The sequence below is a fragment of the Nelumbo nucifera genome, chromosome 1 (assembly GCF_055504915.1).
Source record: "Nelumbo nucifera cultivar China Antique chromosome 1, China Antique-T2T, whole genome shotgun sequence".
NCBI lineage: Eukaryota > Viridiplantae > Streptophyta > Magnoliopsida > Proteales > Nelumbonaceae > Nelumbo > Nelumbo nucifera.
Window position 1 is genome coordinate 19,557,238 of NC_142649.1, and position 14,063 is coordinate 19,571,300.

The 14,063-nt window shown below is 37.0% G+C and overlaps 1 protein-coding gene across 1 annotated transcript; it reads left to right on the plus strand.

The window, feature by feature from the left end:
* Positions 1-7,112: 7,112 nt before the first annotated feature.
* On the plus strand, positions 7,113-12,326 carry LOC104612092 (putative methyltransferase PMT26). Its single transcript, XM_010279408.3, has 9 exons — positions 7,113-7,391; positions 8,365-9,601; positions 9,693-9,842; positions 10,190-10,460; positions 10,558-10,668; positions 10,771-10,945; positions 11,056-11,328; positions 11,488-11,682; positions 11,799-12,326. The coding sequence occupies exons 2-9, from the start codon at positions 8,405-8,407 to the stop codon at positions 12,025-12,027; spliced, it is 2,601 nt and encodes an 866-aa protein (XP_010277710.2). The 5' UTR covers positions 7,113-7,391; positions 8,365-8,404; the 3' UTR covers positions 12,028-12,326.
* The last annotated feature ends 1,737 nt before the right edge of the window (positions 12,327-14,063 follow it).

A 14,063-nucleotide genomic window follows, 5' to 3' on the forward strand; every position in this document is an offset into this window, starting at 1 on the left:
AAAATCTCATGTGGTTTTCAGAGAGAAAATACACGTTTTTATTGTTGTTCTCCGTTTTCAGTTTCTCCACAATTGGAACCAGGAAAGGAAATTTGCTCTGAATCACAGGAGTCGACCCAATTCCATTTATGCCCCTTGAAGTCTTAATTCTATGATTTGATGGAAGATTGGGAAAGAAAAATCCTTCCCAACAACTCTAGAGCCACAAAATATGGTTCAAATGAGTCAATTTGATTCCTTGCTAGTAGTCCTCTAAATCCTAGGATTCCTAAATCTTGGCCCTCTACCAATGCCAAACATACCAAATGTATCAACCATTAGTGGACCCCGCTTCAATAAAATCTTGTGACCAAACTGGGGGCCAACATGGGTGGGCCCACACGTTTCAGGTCAGTACTCAGTATGACTACACCCCCATTTTGCCAACTTTTCCATTTCCAACATGTAACCTCACCCATTGGATTGAAATACTCTGTTTTTCTTCATCAGAATATTCGCTATTAATTTCTAAAATACCAATTCTGCTCTTATTTTATATAAATCAAGGTTTTATAACCGACTCCGATAATAAACTAGTTAGGAGTCCGATTATTGAGTCATCAAATCAATGTTTTTTTTGGTAAAAATCCGATTTTAATGAGAAACAGAACCAATCACCTTGACCGTTGCCGGTTTTTCTAATCCAACCGTCTGGCTCAGTCCGATTTTGAAAACCATAATATAAACAACGGCCTAGTTCATCTTCCTCAATCCCTTACCTTCCATGTGGGCAGCCAAACCAGATTCCGCATGTGAAATGATCCCTGTTTCCAAGAATCCAAGAGATATCTCTCTGTCTGTCAGTGCTCCACCACCAAACCCGCTTCAATCATAAATGACCAAACTTTACAATTAAGCATTAATGCCCACTGTTTTCAGAGCTACCGAAGCCGAGAGAACTTTCCAGAGAAACCTGAGGTCGTACCCACAAAGCAACAAACATCACAGTTAAAAATGATAGCCTTTAATCTGTAATCTCACCAACCAATATGAAGGTTCTACCGTCTACCAAAAATACATGTCCTACAGGTCCTAATTATACACCATAAATTCCACCATGCATGTTATGATGGCCCTGACACCACAAAATTTATTTCCTTTGATTCCATGGATCATAATGTTTGTTTACTATTACGCCTTGTTCGGTATGCATGTGGACTTATGAAGAATCGGTTCTATTCATTCTTTCTTTTCAGAATCAGAATGACGTTTGGATAGGCATTTTATGGTGAAAGTGATTTTATTTTAAATTTTTTTTTTGTATTTAATACAATACACTAATAATTTACCTAAGTGAACTAATTTTTCCGTAGGTGATACATAAATGTGAAAAACAAACATGAAAAAAGCAGTCAATGGGAACCACAATACCATTGACTAACTTCCACCCCCCTCTTTTTTCTTGTTTTTCAAGCTTCTAAAAATACAAAAGCGTTTGTATTGGGATTTTCTTCCAACATTTGATAACTACCTATTTTACTATATATTTTGGCCATAGAAATAGGGGTGTCTTCTTCTTCTTCTTCACTAAGTCCAAACCTAAACCACCCAAGCTTATATTAAACAACTTTATTCTCCAATGGTAAATATAGAGCCTCAAACTATCATGAAATTATTTGGTGACTGCCACTAGAAATATTGATCTTTAGCAGCAATCAATTAAAACTACTGCTCAAGACCAAGCGACCACCGCTACATAAGTGACATAGGCTGAGTAGGTTTTCCACTTTTCCTGAATGCCTCTTCCTCTTCACATTTCTTCTTCCCACTCTCACTCTCTCTCTCTCTTCTTCTTCCTCAGCATGCTATAGCCATTAACTCCAAAAGAGTGACACTATCTTCCCCCCTCCCCCCCCCCCCCCCCCTTCCATTCTCCTTCTTCTTCTTTGGCCTCCTTCTCAGTTGACAAAATGTAGTAGAGCCAGTATTTCTCTTCAACCTCCAAACATCGAAGAACATGAACATCACATCATCACTGTTGATGTCTGATAATGTTCGTTGGAGAAGACACAATATAGATGACAAAGGTAGAAGATAGTACTTTCTTTTATTGTTTAAGAGAAAAGAACTTTTTTGATAACTAAGAAAAGAACTTTGAATTAGGGCTTGGATTGGGTTTAAAAGAAGGGGCAAGATGAATCATTTTGAAAAGTTTTAGAGACATTTAGGCCATGTTTGGTTCACTGCTCTAGACCTCATTCTTTTAATTCTTGTTCATTTTGGGAAAGAATGAATAACATTAGAGTGTTTGGTGACAAAATTCTTGCCATGGGCCACATTCTTTTTAGAATGAAAAATCAGTCCATAACACAAAAATTGAGATAGCCTGCACCATGAAAAATAATCATGCCTCATCTTGCTCATTTTCATTCTTTAAAGAAACTTTGCCTATAAAATTGCTGTCGTAGATATTTACTAGCAAATTATCGTGGAAGTGCTTTTACGAAAGTACTTTTACATGAAAACACTTTTGTAAAAGTACTTTTGTGAAAGCATTTTTGTAAAATAACTTTTACGAAAGTACTTTTATAAAAGTACTTTTATGAAAGTACATTTATAGAAGCACTTTTACCAAATGTACTTTTACAAAGCACTTTTATGAAAGAACTTTTATGAGAGTACTTTTATCAAAGTATTTTTATGAAAAGTACTTTTATAAAAGTACTTTCACATAGGACACTTGTCAGTTTAAAAAGAATTCATTTTTAGGAAAAAAGAGTTTGCTTCATAGCAATATTTTCTCATTATGCGTATTTTAACTCATTCTTGTCCATTTTAGAATTTCATCTTAAATAAGAATAAAAAAGAATATGAATTGAACCAAACATGACCTTAGGGTTTTGGTCAAGCTCTGAAATGTGTATAATCAGGTTAAGTGATTGTGGATGCCTCACAAGATTTTTAGACATTAATTAGATGTATAAAAAATGTTATCAAATGTCACATAAGAAGCTAATCCAAAAGATAAGCATACACGCGTGTTGATGTTATTTAAAATTTAGGATAAATGTGCTTGGTTTGGATATGTGAGAAGAGGGTTAATATAGTAATTTCATCGAGCAATTAGAAGAGAACCTCTTTCGACAACTATTAACTTGTGTCCATCACCACAGTGTTGGGACCTTAAGACATTGTGCCCATATTTGTGTTTTTCAATGACATGGGTATGTTTTTTCTTTTCTTATCATGTTTTGTGCTTTTCTTATCAAAGAAGTCGAAGTCTATCATACTCTAGGTTAAAATTAAGACCAAAAACAAATTCTTAGAACCATTGTGCCAAACCACATTAATTTTGAGAATCAAAATCATAAAGAATTTGCTCTAAAAAAAATTATTATTAGAACTAGAAATAAATAGAATTGATGCTATATAAGGCCTTAATCTCCCATTAGGGCCTTGTTTGTTTCCTGGCAAACAGAAGCAAGTAAGTTATCGTGAGAGTTTACCAATTTATCCACATCCATTTTTTGATATTCTCATAGGAAAAGATGATCCCCAAGTAGTTAGTTACCTAGGTAAGTATTACCCTCCACTGGGTAAATAACTTTCCTATCTGTATGGAAAATTGCTGCCACATGATGGGACCCTTTGGCTGCATTTGGAAGCAATATAAAAATTCATCAATGAGGCTTTACACTGTACCATAAAAAAGTTACTTTTCAGCTTAAAAAAGCGTGGAGTTTTTACATCAATTTTATTAATGTAGTATTTACATTGATAATCCATGTAAAACTCCACTCCATCCAAACGTCCATAAATCTAAACTGGAGTGAAGTTTTTTGTCGATCTTGATTTACACTCCATCCAAACAATGACCAAACCAAACTGATGTAAACTTTTACATCAATGACGTTTCACATTGCTTCCAAACATAGGCTTCAATAATGACACTTTTATGGATAAAAACAATTATTGTTTAGCTTTACATGGGAAATAAAAAGAACACTTGTCAAATAAGTATTTTCCAAGAAACATTTGCTTGGATAAGCACATTTATCCAAATAAATGGTTTCCCAAAAATGAATGAGGCCTAGGAGTAAGATGGTATTCAAATATCTGATTTTGTATTTGAGATTTGACATAATTGAATCTTAATGGGAGAATTCGGATATGCTTATTAATTAAATTTCCATATGAAATTTGCACCATTTATTTTATTACTTCAAATTTAAATTAAATATAATTTGATTCGATTGGATAAATATTTGAATCGATTATTTATATTATATAAAGCGGATTTGGCCTTTATATTAGTGAAAGTCATAAAAATTAAATTTGATATTAACTTGTATCCTTTCCATTTAACATGTGCCCATGCACTAGTAATATTAATTTACACATTTGAGATGACCTAAATACCCATTATTTGTCTCTAATAAATTTTATTCTATTATAGGTTTTTTCTTTATTTTATAAAGGATATAGTGAAAAAATCAATCGAATCTGATTTAGATTCTAATCTTCAAACTAATTGACTGAATTCAATTTGACTTTTTAAGGATCTATCAGATACCATATCAAATTCGATATTGCATATTACCTGATTCACTTCAAATTCACCCTATTTACACATCTATTACTCACAACTCTTCGCACTTCCCGGATCTTATTTTTATTTTGTTTTGTTTTGTTTTGCTTTTTTCCTTCAATGGGATATACAACGGGGATAACGTGTCCCCTATGCACAATGGTACAAGGAGCAAGGACCCTAACCCTTGTGATTGTAGTAGGAGTGATTATGGGCTGGACTGGGCCGGGCTTTACATTTATGATAAGTGTTATAGCCTAGGCCTGGGCCCGGCTCAGCCCAGCCCGGGGTTTCGAGTCTGAAACATAAGCCCTAGTCCATGTCTATACAGGTTCGGGCTTGATTGTAGGCCAATGTCTTTCGTATATATAAAACATTACATATTTATAATATTTTATATTAAATGACATAATATGCATATAAACTTATTTTATACATTATATAATATAAAATATATAATATAATATAAAATAACTTATATACATATGTATATATGATATAGGCCGGACCCAGCCTGGCCGGGCTTGAAGTATGAAGCCCAAGCCCGACTCTAAAATTTGCGGGTCTGATGCGGGCTCGGGTTCGGGCCGGGCCTAAACACAAAACTCAAGCCCAAATTCGGAATTTCCGGGCCAGGCTGAAATGATCACACCTAGATTGTAGGACTTGATCCCAAGTGCCCATATAGATGGTTTCCACATAGCGCGACTTTTGACATCTAAGGAAGAATTTATATAGAAAACCGTGAAGATATGTTTGGTGAAGACCTGAAAAGCCAAAGAAGGTTTAAGAATGATATGTTGGCTGATTATATATCATTTTAGGGGTGAGCATTTATTGGATTTAAAATCGAATTGAATAAATCAAAATTTAAAAAATTGAAATAAAAAGATGAAAACTGAATTGAAATCGAATTACAAAAAAACTGAAATTTTTAGTTCAGTTTTCAGTTATTTCGATTAAAAACAAAAATTAATTAATATACATAAAATATTATATATTATAACCTATAATATATATTATATATTATGAAATTGAATTTTATTATAATACACTATATATAATATATTAATATATAAATATATAGCATATTATATATTATATGTAATATATTATATATTATATAATGATTTTCAGTTAATTCGATTAATCAAATTTCTAACTCTGAAAATCAAAACCGAAAACCCAAATTCCTAAAAATAAAATTAATTAAACCGAATTACCTAAAAACCAAAAAACCGAATTACTTTCTCTCTCTCTCCTTACAAATTTGGTCTAGAACTCCATCCTTTTCACAAGAAGACTGTATCTTAAGGTATTGTAACTTGAGCAACTAGTTGAATGAAATCGTCTTATCAGACTTCAAAGCTCTTTCCGTACCATGTCTTTCCGGATTCTCCAACACTCTTTACATTGAACTCAGCAATCATCGGTGAAGCCAGTTTTAGTAACTTCAAAGCAACTCTCAGTCAACGCGGCTCAATCAACACCGAAGCCCTCATTCCCCAAACAGGCCCCAAATCTCCGCCACAACTAGCGAGAGAACTTACGAAGTGAGCCAGTTGGCACCGTCATACTTGTTGGATCTCGAGCTCGAGGACCTTGGGGTTTTTGTGCTTCATACGGAAAGAAAGATATAGTGTCATATCCACTCTTTGCAAAACTGATACTGTGCATCAAACACGTAAGTTTTTCAGTACGGCATCATACTTTCAGAGCATCGAACGGCCACTAGAGATCAACAATGTCCAAGAATTTGCACCTCACTGCGTGGGCCCCACACTCCGTCGTTGTCTGGCACCCATACTGAACTAGAACGCGCTATCCACTACACGTCTCAGGTAAAATTGTCAAAATTCTATGCTTACGGCTTACGGGAAAGACCGCTCCCGTCCTTCGGTTGTCCGTGCTTGTTCGTATTCTACCAGAACAGCGCTTTGGCCGGCAAGTGGCACTCTAAATGACGAAAATAACCATTGGGGAGCAATGTCAGAATCATGATATCTTGTAGCAACGATCCATGAAAATGTTTTCACATCAGCCAACCATCGACGTCAGATGGCGAATGAGACTTCGTACGCTTGGGCCCACAAGTCGTTGATTGATTACAGCCTGATTACGAACTTACGATGCTTCGAGTACTCGCTTTTGTAGGCTTCAATCAATGACTTCAAGTCTTCAACTTGAAAAAAAGAATATTATCACATCTTGCAATGATAAAAGATCTACAAGTGATATCCACGTGGCACAAATCTCCATCCTTGATCACAACATCCATCTCAAGTGCCGTTCTTGTTCTTTCCTTTCGGAGACCAGAGTGGGACCCTGTAATGGTGGGTTCAAATTTTGTCTGAAGAGTGGTTTGATATCTGCCGGTCAACCAGGTCCCACCGTCAAAACAAACGAGTCTAAGTTATTTGGAATCTTTTCACATCGTTGAAATACGTAGATACATGTTAGAATTGCTTCTCTGTTTTACCAAAGCCCTTGGGATTTCGGTGTTTCACAGATGTTACGATATCTTGTCTGCTTGTTGAATTCGTGTATTGATTCTTCCCTTCAGTTCACTGAGATCACGGCCTCCTTGTGGCGGTCACATCTCTCTCTCTCTCTGTCGGAGAAAAATGGAAAGCTAAAAAATAAAATAAAAAAATAAAGCCAATCTCGTCGACATTCCTATATGCTATATCTACTGTCGCTTTTCCAGCTTGTGTTTCTCTCGACAGGGCACAACGTCTGAACGTCCTCCTCTCTTTGCTGAAGGAGAAGGCGTAGAACGAAGTTCTTTTTCGGGTTTCTGACGATTTTTCTTCAGCAAAATAAGGTACTTGATTTTCAGAGTTAGGTCAGCAGATATTGCAATGCAATGTTTTCTAAATTCATGTTTTGTTCTGTAAGATCTGGGTGAGATTGATTCTTAGTGTTGCTTTGGGGTTTTCCTGTTTGGTTTCTCGCTCCTCGACTGGAGATGTTAAGATTTTGTTTTTTCCTTGTTCCATGAAGATGTTGAAATGTTATAGTTTCAAGGGATTTGATACGGATCTAGTGACTAGTGTATTTCGGTTTGTTCGATTCGCTTTCTGTTCTAATTTCATTTCTTTTAGCTGAAGGAAGTGTCTAATCTGTTTTGCTTTATGTTAGTATGGATTTTTGATAAATTTCGTGTTTAAATGTTTTGCTCTGCGTGTATTCTTGCGGGATTTGGTGTAGATCCGGAGTGATTTGATGTGATCGAGCTGGCTTCCTGTTTCGAATATCTTATTTTGAAACGCGAAAGTTCGAGTTTTTCGCATTGTCAATCAACTTGGATATTTAGTATTCTTGTGCAATTTTATGCCATTTTTTGTTATCTTGTACTATGTTCTTCGTATTTTGTTTGGGCACATATAAAATTTCCGTGATTCGTCCTTTCTGTACTCTTTGGATTTTCAATTGATCCATGTTTCTGTTTTTCTGCCTCCTTAAACGATTTAAAGCTTCGATTTTTTTTTTGTTTGTTTTTCCATTGCGGTTGGAAGATGTTCTTCTACGTTTTTGTTCCTGCAGTTTTGTTTCAGTGCTTATTTATTATTTTGTATAACTATCTAGTTCTTGTTGATCTAGTTATATAATGATTTCGTCTCACAGTATAGATTCCTATCCCCTCTCATGTATCTATTTTGATATTAGAACAGCTGTTGGAATGTAATATTACCTGATTTCTATATTTTATTAGATCTGTTATATTGGTATGCTATAGAGATGGTGTACTTATCTTTGGTGTGGTGTTTAATTTTCTGTTTTTGCTCTGCCTCCAGGTATTGAGTTTCAGGGGATTCTTATCATATATGTAGGAAAATGGCATTTGGAAAAAATGCCAGAGTGGACAGTAGGCGGTCATCATCTACCTACTGTTCAACAGTGACCCTTGTTGCATTTGTTGCTCTTTGCTTGGTTGGTGTTTGGATGATGGCATCATCAAATGTAGTTCCTGTTCAAAATATAGACATGTCTTCTTCAGAAACCAACAATGAAGTGAAACAAGTTACCGAGAGTTCTGCGCAATTTGAAGATAGCCCTGGTGATTTACCTGAAGATTCAGTGAAAAGAGACAACAGTGCCAACAATCTTCAGGATGAAAGCAAAACTGATGGTCAGGATAATCAAAACCCACCTGAGCAAACAATTAATATTGAGCAAAAGCAGGAAGAGAAATCTGAGGAGAGTGAGAACAAGAAGATTGAAGAGGATTCCAATACTGAGAAGGAAAAGGATGAGGATAAGAAGACTGAAGAGGATTCCAAAAGTGAGAAGGAAAGGGATGAAGATAAGAAGACTGAAGAGGATTCCAAAACTGAGAAGGAAAAGGACGAGGATAAGAAGACTGAAGAGGACTCCAAAATTGAGAAGGAAAAGGATGGGGATGAGAAGGCGGATGTTGAGGAGTCAAAGGAGGAAAATGGAGAGCCAAATTCAGGAGGAGAAACAAAGATAGAAGGTGGTGAAACAAATTCTGTGGAACAGACAGAATCTGAGGCCAGCTCGGGTGAGAAGAATCCAGAATTGAATGAGAGTGAGAAGAGGTCAGAATCGGAGGAGAACTCAGGTGAAACAAAGCAAGAGGACAAAGTGGATGGTAAGATAGAGGAGAAAGTGGTGCAAGATCAAGAGAAAGAGAAGGACCAAAGCTCAGATGTGAATGACAAGGATGGCCAGGTCTTCAATGAGGTATTTCCTGCTGGATCACAGTCCGAAATTCTTAATGAGACCACCACTCAAAATGGGGCGTTTTCAACTCAAGCTCTGGAGTCAAAAAATGAGAAGGAATCACAAAAGTCCACAGACCAGAAGGGGTACGGCTGGAAGCTTTGTAATGTAACTGCTGGTCCAGATTATATCCCTTGTCTTGACAATTTGCTAGCTATTAGAAAGCTTCGAAGTACCAAACACTATGAACATCGAGAAAGGCACTGCCCTGAGGAAGCCCCTACCTGCCTTGTTCCTCTACCTGAAGGATACAGGAGCTCAATTAAGTGGCCTAAAAGCAGGGAAAAGGTATACCAACTATACACATAATTCTGTTGAAGTAATCTTCTTCATAAGCATTACTCTAACTAGGCAATACTTAATTTTGAGTCTCTTTCAGATCTGGTACTACAATGTTCCTCACACCAAGCTTGCAGAGGTAAAGGGGCACCAAAACTGGGTGAAAGTTTCTGGCGAGTATCTTACTTTTCCTGGTGGTGGAACTCAGTTTAAGTTTGGCGCTCCTCATTACATCGATTTCATTCAGGAGGTAAGTGTAGCACCCTCGTTACTATTGCTGTACATTATGCTACTATTCTGAAATATCCTTTTCTATCAAGGAAATGTTCATAACAGCATGTTTAGGTCTTCATAATATGTCCTTATCATTCTGAAGTACAGCACTGTTGTTTGGTAGTTTTCTGTCATTCCTTTCTTATCTGTCTGTGCGACTGTGCATCACATGTTTTCATTTGGTAGAGTTCTTTCTCTACCATTTCCAACAATGTGCACATCCTGAACACCCAATAAACTGTTGGTTGCTGGATTTTTGGTTGATGTCTTCTTTTTCTTTTTCTTATTTTTGCATAACATGTATATGTATAACTGCCACTGCAGTCTGTCTCTGGCATAGCATGGGGAAAACACACACGTGTGGTATTGGATGTTGGGTGTGGAGTAGCCAGCTTTGGAGGATATCTCTTTGATAAAGATGTCCTTACCATGTCATTTGCTCCTAAGGATGAACATGAAGCACAAGTGCAGTTTGCCTTGGAAAGGGGTATCCCTGCCATTTCAGCTGTGATGGGCACCAAAAGGCTACCTTTTCCTAGTAAGGTGTTTGATGTTGTGCACTGTGCACGCTGTAGGGTACCCTGGCACATTGAAGGTATTTTCTATTTTGCAACCCTTTAATCTGATAGCTTGGTTTTCAGTTTAGACATTCTATTCTGTTTGAGACAATGATGGCAAGAAAAAATATGCAGGTGGTAAGCTTCTCTTAGAGCTGAACCGTGTTTTGCGGCCTGGTGGTTACTTTGTGTGGTCGGCTACTCCAGTTTACCAAAAAACGGAGGAAGATGTTGGGATCTGGAAAGGTAGACCATAGACTACTTTCTTTGACCCATTCTCTGTGTTTCGCGTGGTGAGTAAATGAATTGGCCTAACAGCTGTGCTCTTTCTTGGATATTTATGGCCAGCTATGTCTGAACTGACGAAATCGATGTGCTGGGATTTGGTTACAATTAAAAAGGACAAGTTGAATAAAGTTGGTGTTGCAATATATAGGAAGCCTTCTACTAACACTTGCTATGAGACAAGACCACAGAATGAGCCTCCACTGTGCCAAGAATCTGATGATGCAGATGCAGCTTGGTACATTTACCTTTACCCAAGTGGATTTTACGTGTTAATTTCTCTATTCTCTACATAGTAATATATCCTTTTATTATGGTCTTTATATTTTTGCATGTGTATATGCATAGGAATGTGCCATTGCAGACATGTATGCACAGAGTGCCAGTTGATTTGTTAGTGCGTGGTTCTAAATGGCCAGAACAGTGGCCAGAAAGACTTGAGAAACCACCTTATTGGCTGAAAAGTTCTCAGACTGGTGTCTATGGAAAGCCAGCACCTGAAGATTTCAAAGTGGACTATGAGCACTGGAAGCGTGTTGTAACCAAGTCTTATCTGAAAGGGATGAGCATCAACTGGTCTTCTGTCAGAAATGTTATGGACATGAGATCAATTTATGGAGGGTAAGCAAAATGACCTTAAAAGTTGCATCCTATCAACAAAAATAATTACCATTCTTTCTAGTTATTTCATTCCTTGCAGTTGAAAACTTGTAGTTTGGCTTCCATTCCCTTATCTGTATACAGTATACCAATTCTGCTTTTCCACGTCTTTCTTTGCAGTTTTGCTGCAGCACTTAGAGACCTGAACGTGTGGGTTATGAATGTGGTCACCATAGATTCACCTGACACACTTCCCATCATTTATGAACGGGGTCTGTTCGGGATGTACCATGATTGGTGTGAATCATTCAGCACATATCCTAGATCTTATGACCTTGTCCATGCTGATCATCTCTTCTCCAAGGCCAAAAAGAGGTTATTTTCCTACCACTTTTGTTCTTTTCAAGCGTTAAGCTTCTCAACAAAGGGAAATTCCATAATTCCAGTTGCTCATGGTGGCATCTGTTAATTTCATAATCTATGTTCTGCAGGTGCACCTTAGTGGCAGTGGTTGCAGAGGTTGATAGAATACTGCGGCCAGAAGGAAAGCTGATTGTACGTGACAATATTGAGACCATTGTCGAGTTGGAGAACATGGCGAGATCTCTGCAGTGGGACATCCGCTTGAAATACTCACAGGATAAGGAAGGATTGCTTTGTGTCCAAAAGACCTTGTGGCGGCCCACACAGCAAGAGATGATCACATATGCCATTGATTAAGCAATTAAGGACCAGTCGTTTTTACAGCAGAGCTCGAAGACTGCCAAGCTGGAGATTGGATATTCTTTTGTTAGCGTTGCTTGGTCCCAATTTTAATTTATGATGGTTGTATTCTGTATCCTACCTAGTCCATGTATTATTGTCAGTTGCTGCTCTTCTATTTTACCCCATCAATTCCTTTCTTTTGTTTTTGTTTCTTATTTTCTTATTTTTCTTCAAGAGGGGATACCCTGAATTTTGACTATAAAATCATTTCATCATATACAAATAGGAAACTAACGCATTCTCTTAAGTGTAAACTAAAAGCCCCTTTTTTCTCCCTTCATTTCATCCTTAAATGCAGTGCAATATTCGTCTAGGAAAATCGTTCTTTGGCAACGATTTTTTTTTTATTATTTTTTTATTTTTTATAATACGTGTAGGTGTGGCAAATGGGTGGGTTGAATACCCACATATATTGACCTGCTAACCCATAATCAATCATTGTTAATGGGTTATTAGAATTCACTCATATTGACCCACATGACTCATTCATATTCACTCTTATCCACCGTCATCATATTGACTCACCTATCCTCACTTATAAATGCAGAAACAAGTTGGATCAAAGCCATATACTAGGGGTGATCATTTCAGCTTGGCCCGTCCCGCTTCGGAAATTTTGGGCTTGGGCTTGGGTTTTGTGTTCAGACCCGGTTTAGGCCCAGGCTCACATCAAGTTCGCAAATTGTAGGACCAGGCTTGGGCTTAATACTTCAAGCCCAGCCTGCATATATTTAAACTTACACATTGTGTATAATGTATACATATGTATATATGTTATTTAACATTATATTATATATTTTATATATAAATGTTATAACATGACATGTATAATTTATATTATATGTAATATTTTATATTATATAATATATGAAAATAAAAGTTTATATGCTTGTTATGTCATTTAATATAAAATACTATAGGTATGTAATGTTTTATATATGAAAGACATTGGCCCATAATCAAGCCCGACCCAGTGTGGGCCTATGTAAACCTTGGCTAGGGCTTATGTTTCAGGCTCAGAACCCCGGGCCTGGCCTAAACCATAGCCCTTATCATAAGGGCAAAGCCCGGTCCATGATCGTCCCTACCGTATACTTGAAAATAATATTTTTAAGAGGATGATTTCTCTCAAGATTGTTATGTGACAGATATGAATCCGGTTAACCTGTATACTTGAAAATAACATTTTTAAAAGAATCATCTCTCAAGGATGTCACACGACATAAATGGGTCGGGTCAATCTGTATACTCGAAAAAATAATATTTTTAAGAGAATTACCTCTCTCAAGGATGCCACGCGATAGAAACAGGTCAGGCCAACGCGTATACCCAAAGATAACTTTTTTAAGAGAATCATCTCTCTCAAGGATGCCACATTACAAAAATGGGTCGAGTCAACTCATATACTAAAAAAAAAAACACTTTTTGAGAGAATTGTCACTCTCAAGACTACCATGTGACAGACTTGGGTAGACCCGTATACTTGAAAAAACAATTGTAAGATAGTCGTCTCATTCTCGTGACTATCATGTGACAAATACCGATTGGGTCAACTCGTATATCCAAAAACAATTTTAAGAGAACCGTCCTGCTCTCGTGACTGCCACATAGGAATGACAATGGGGCGGGGAACCTCTCCCCATCCCCATCCCCACAAAAATCCCCATCCCCGTACCTGCCCCCATCCCCACTAATGGGGACAAGGTTACCCCCATCCCCGTCCCTGTGGGGATCCCCATTCCCCGTGATTTTTTATAATGTTAACAATTTCTTTTTTGTTTTTTATTTTATTTAAAAGAAATAAAAATAAAATAATTAAAATTTATAGTCCCATTAGAAAATATTCAACCATATTTTTTAAAAATATTAATATGTAGATATATGTGTGCATATATACATATATAACTTATGCATACATATATACATATATATTAGTGGGGATCCCACAGGCGAGGATCGGGGTCCCTACGGGGCAGGGAGTGCTCTCCTTG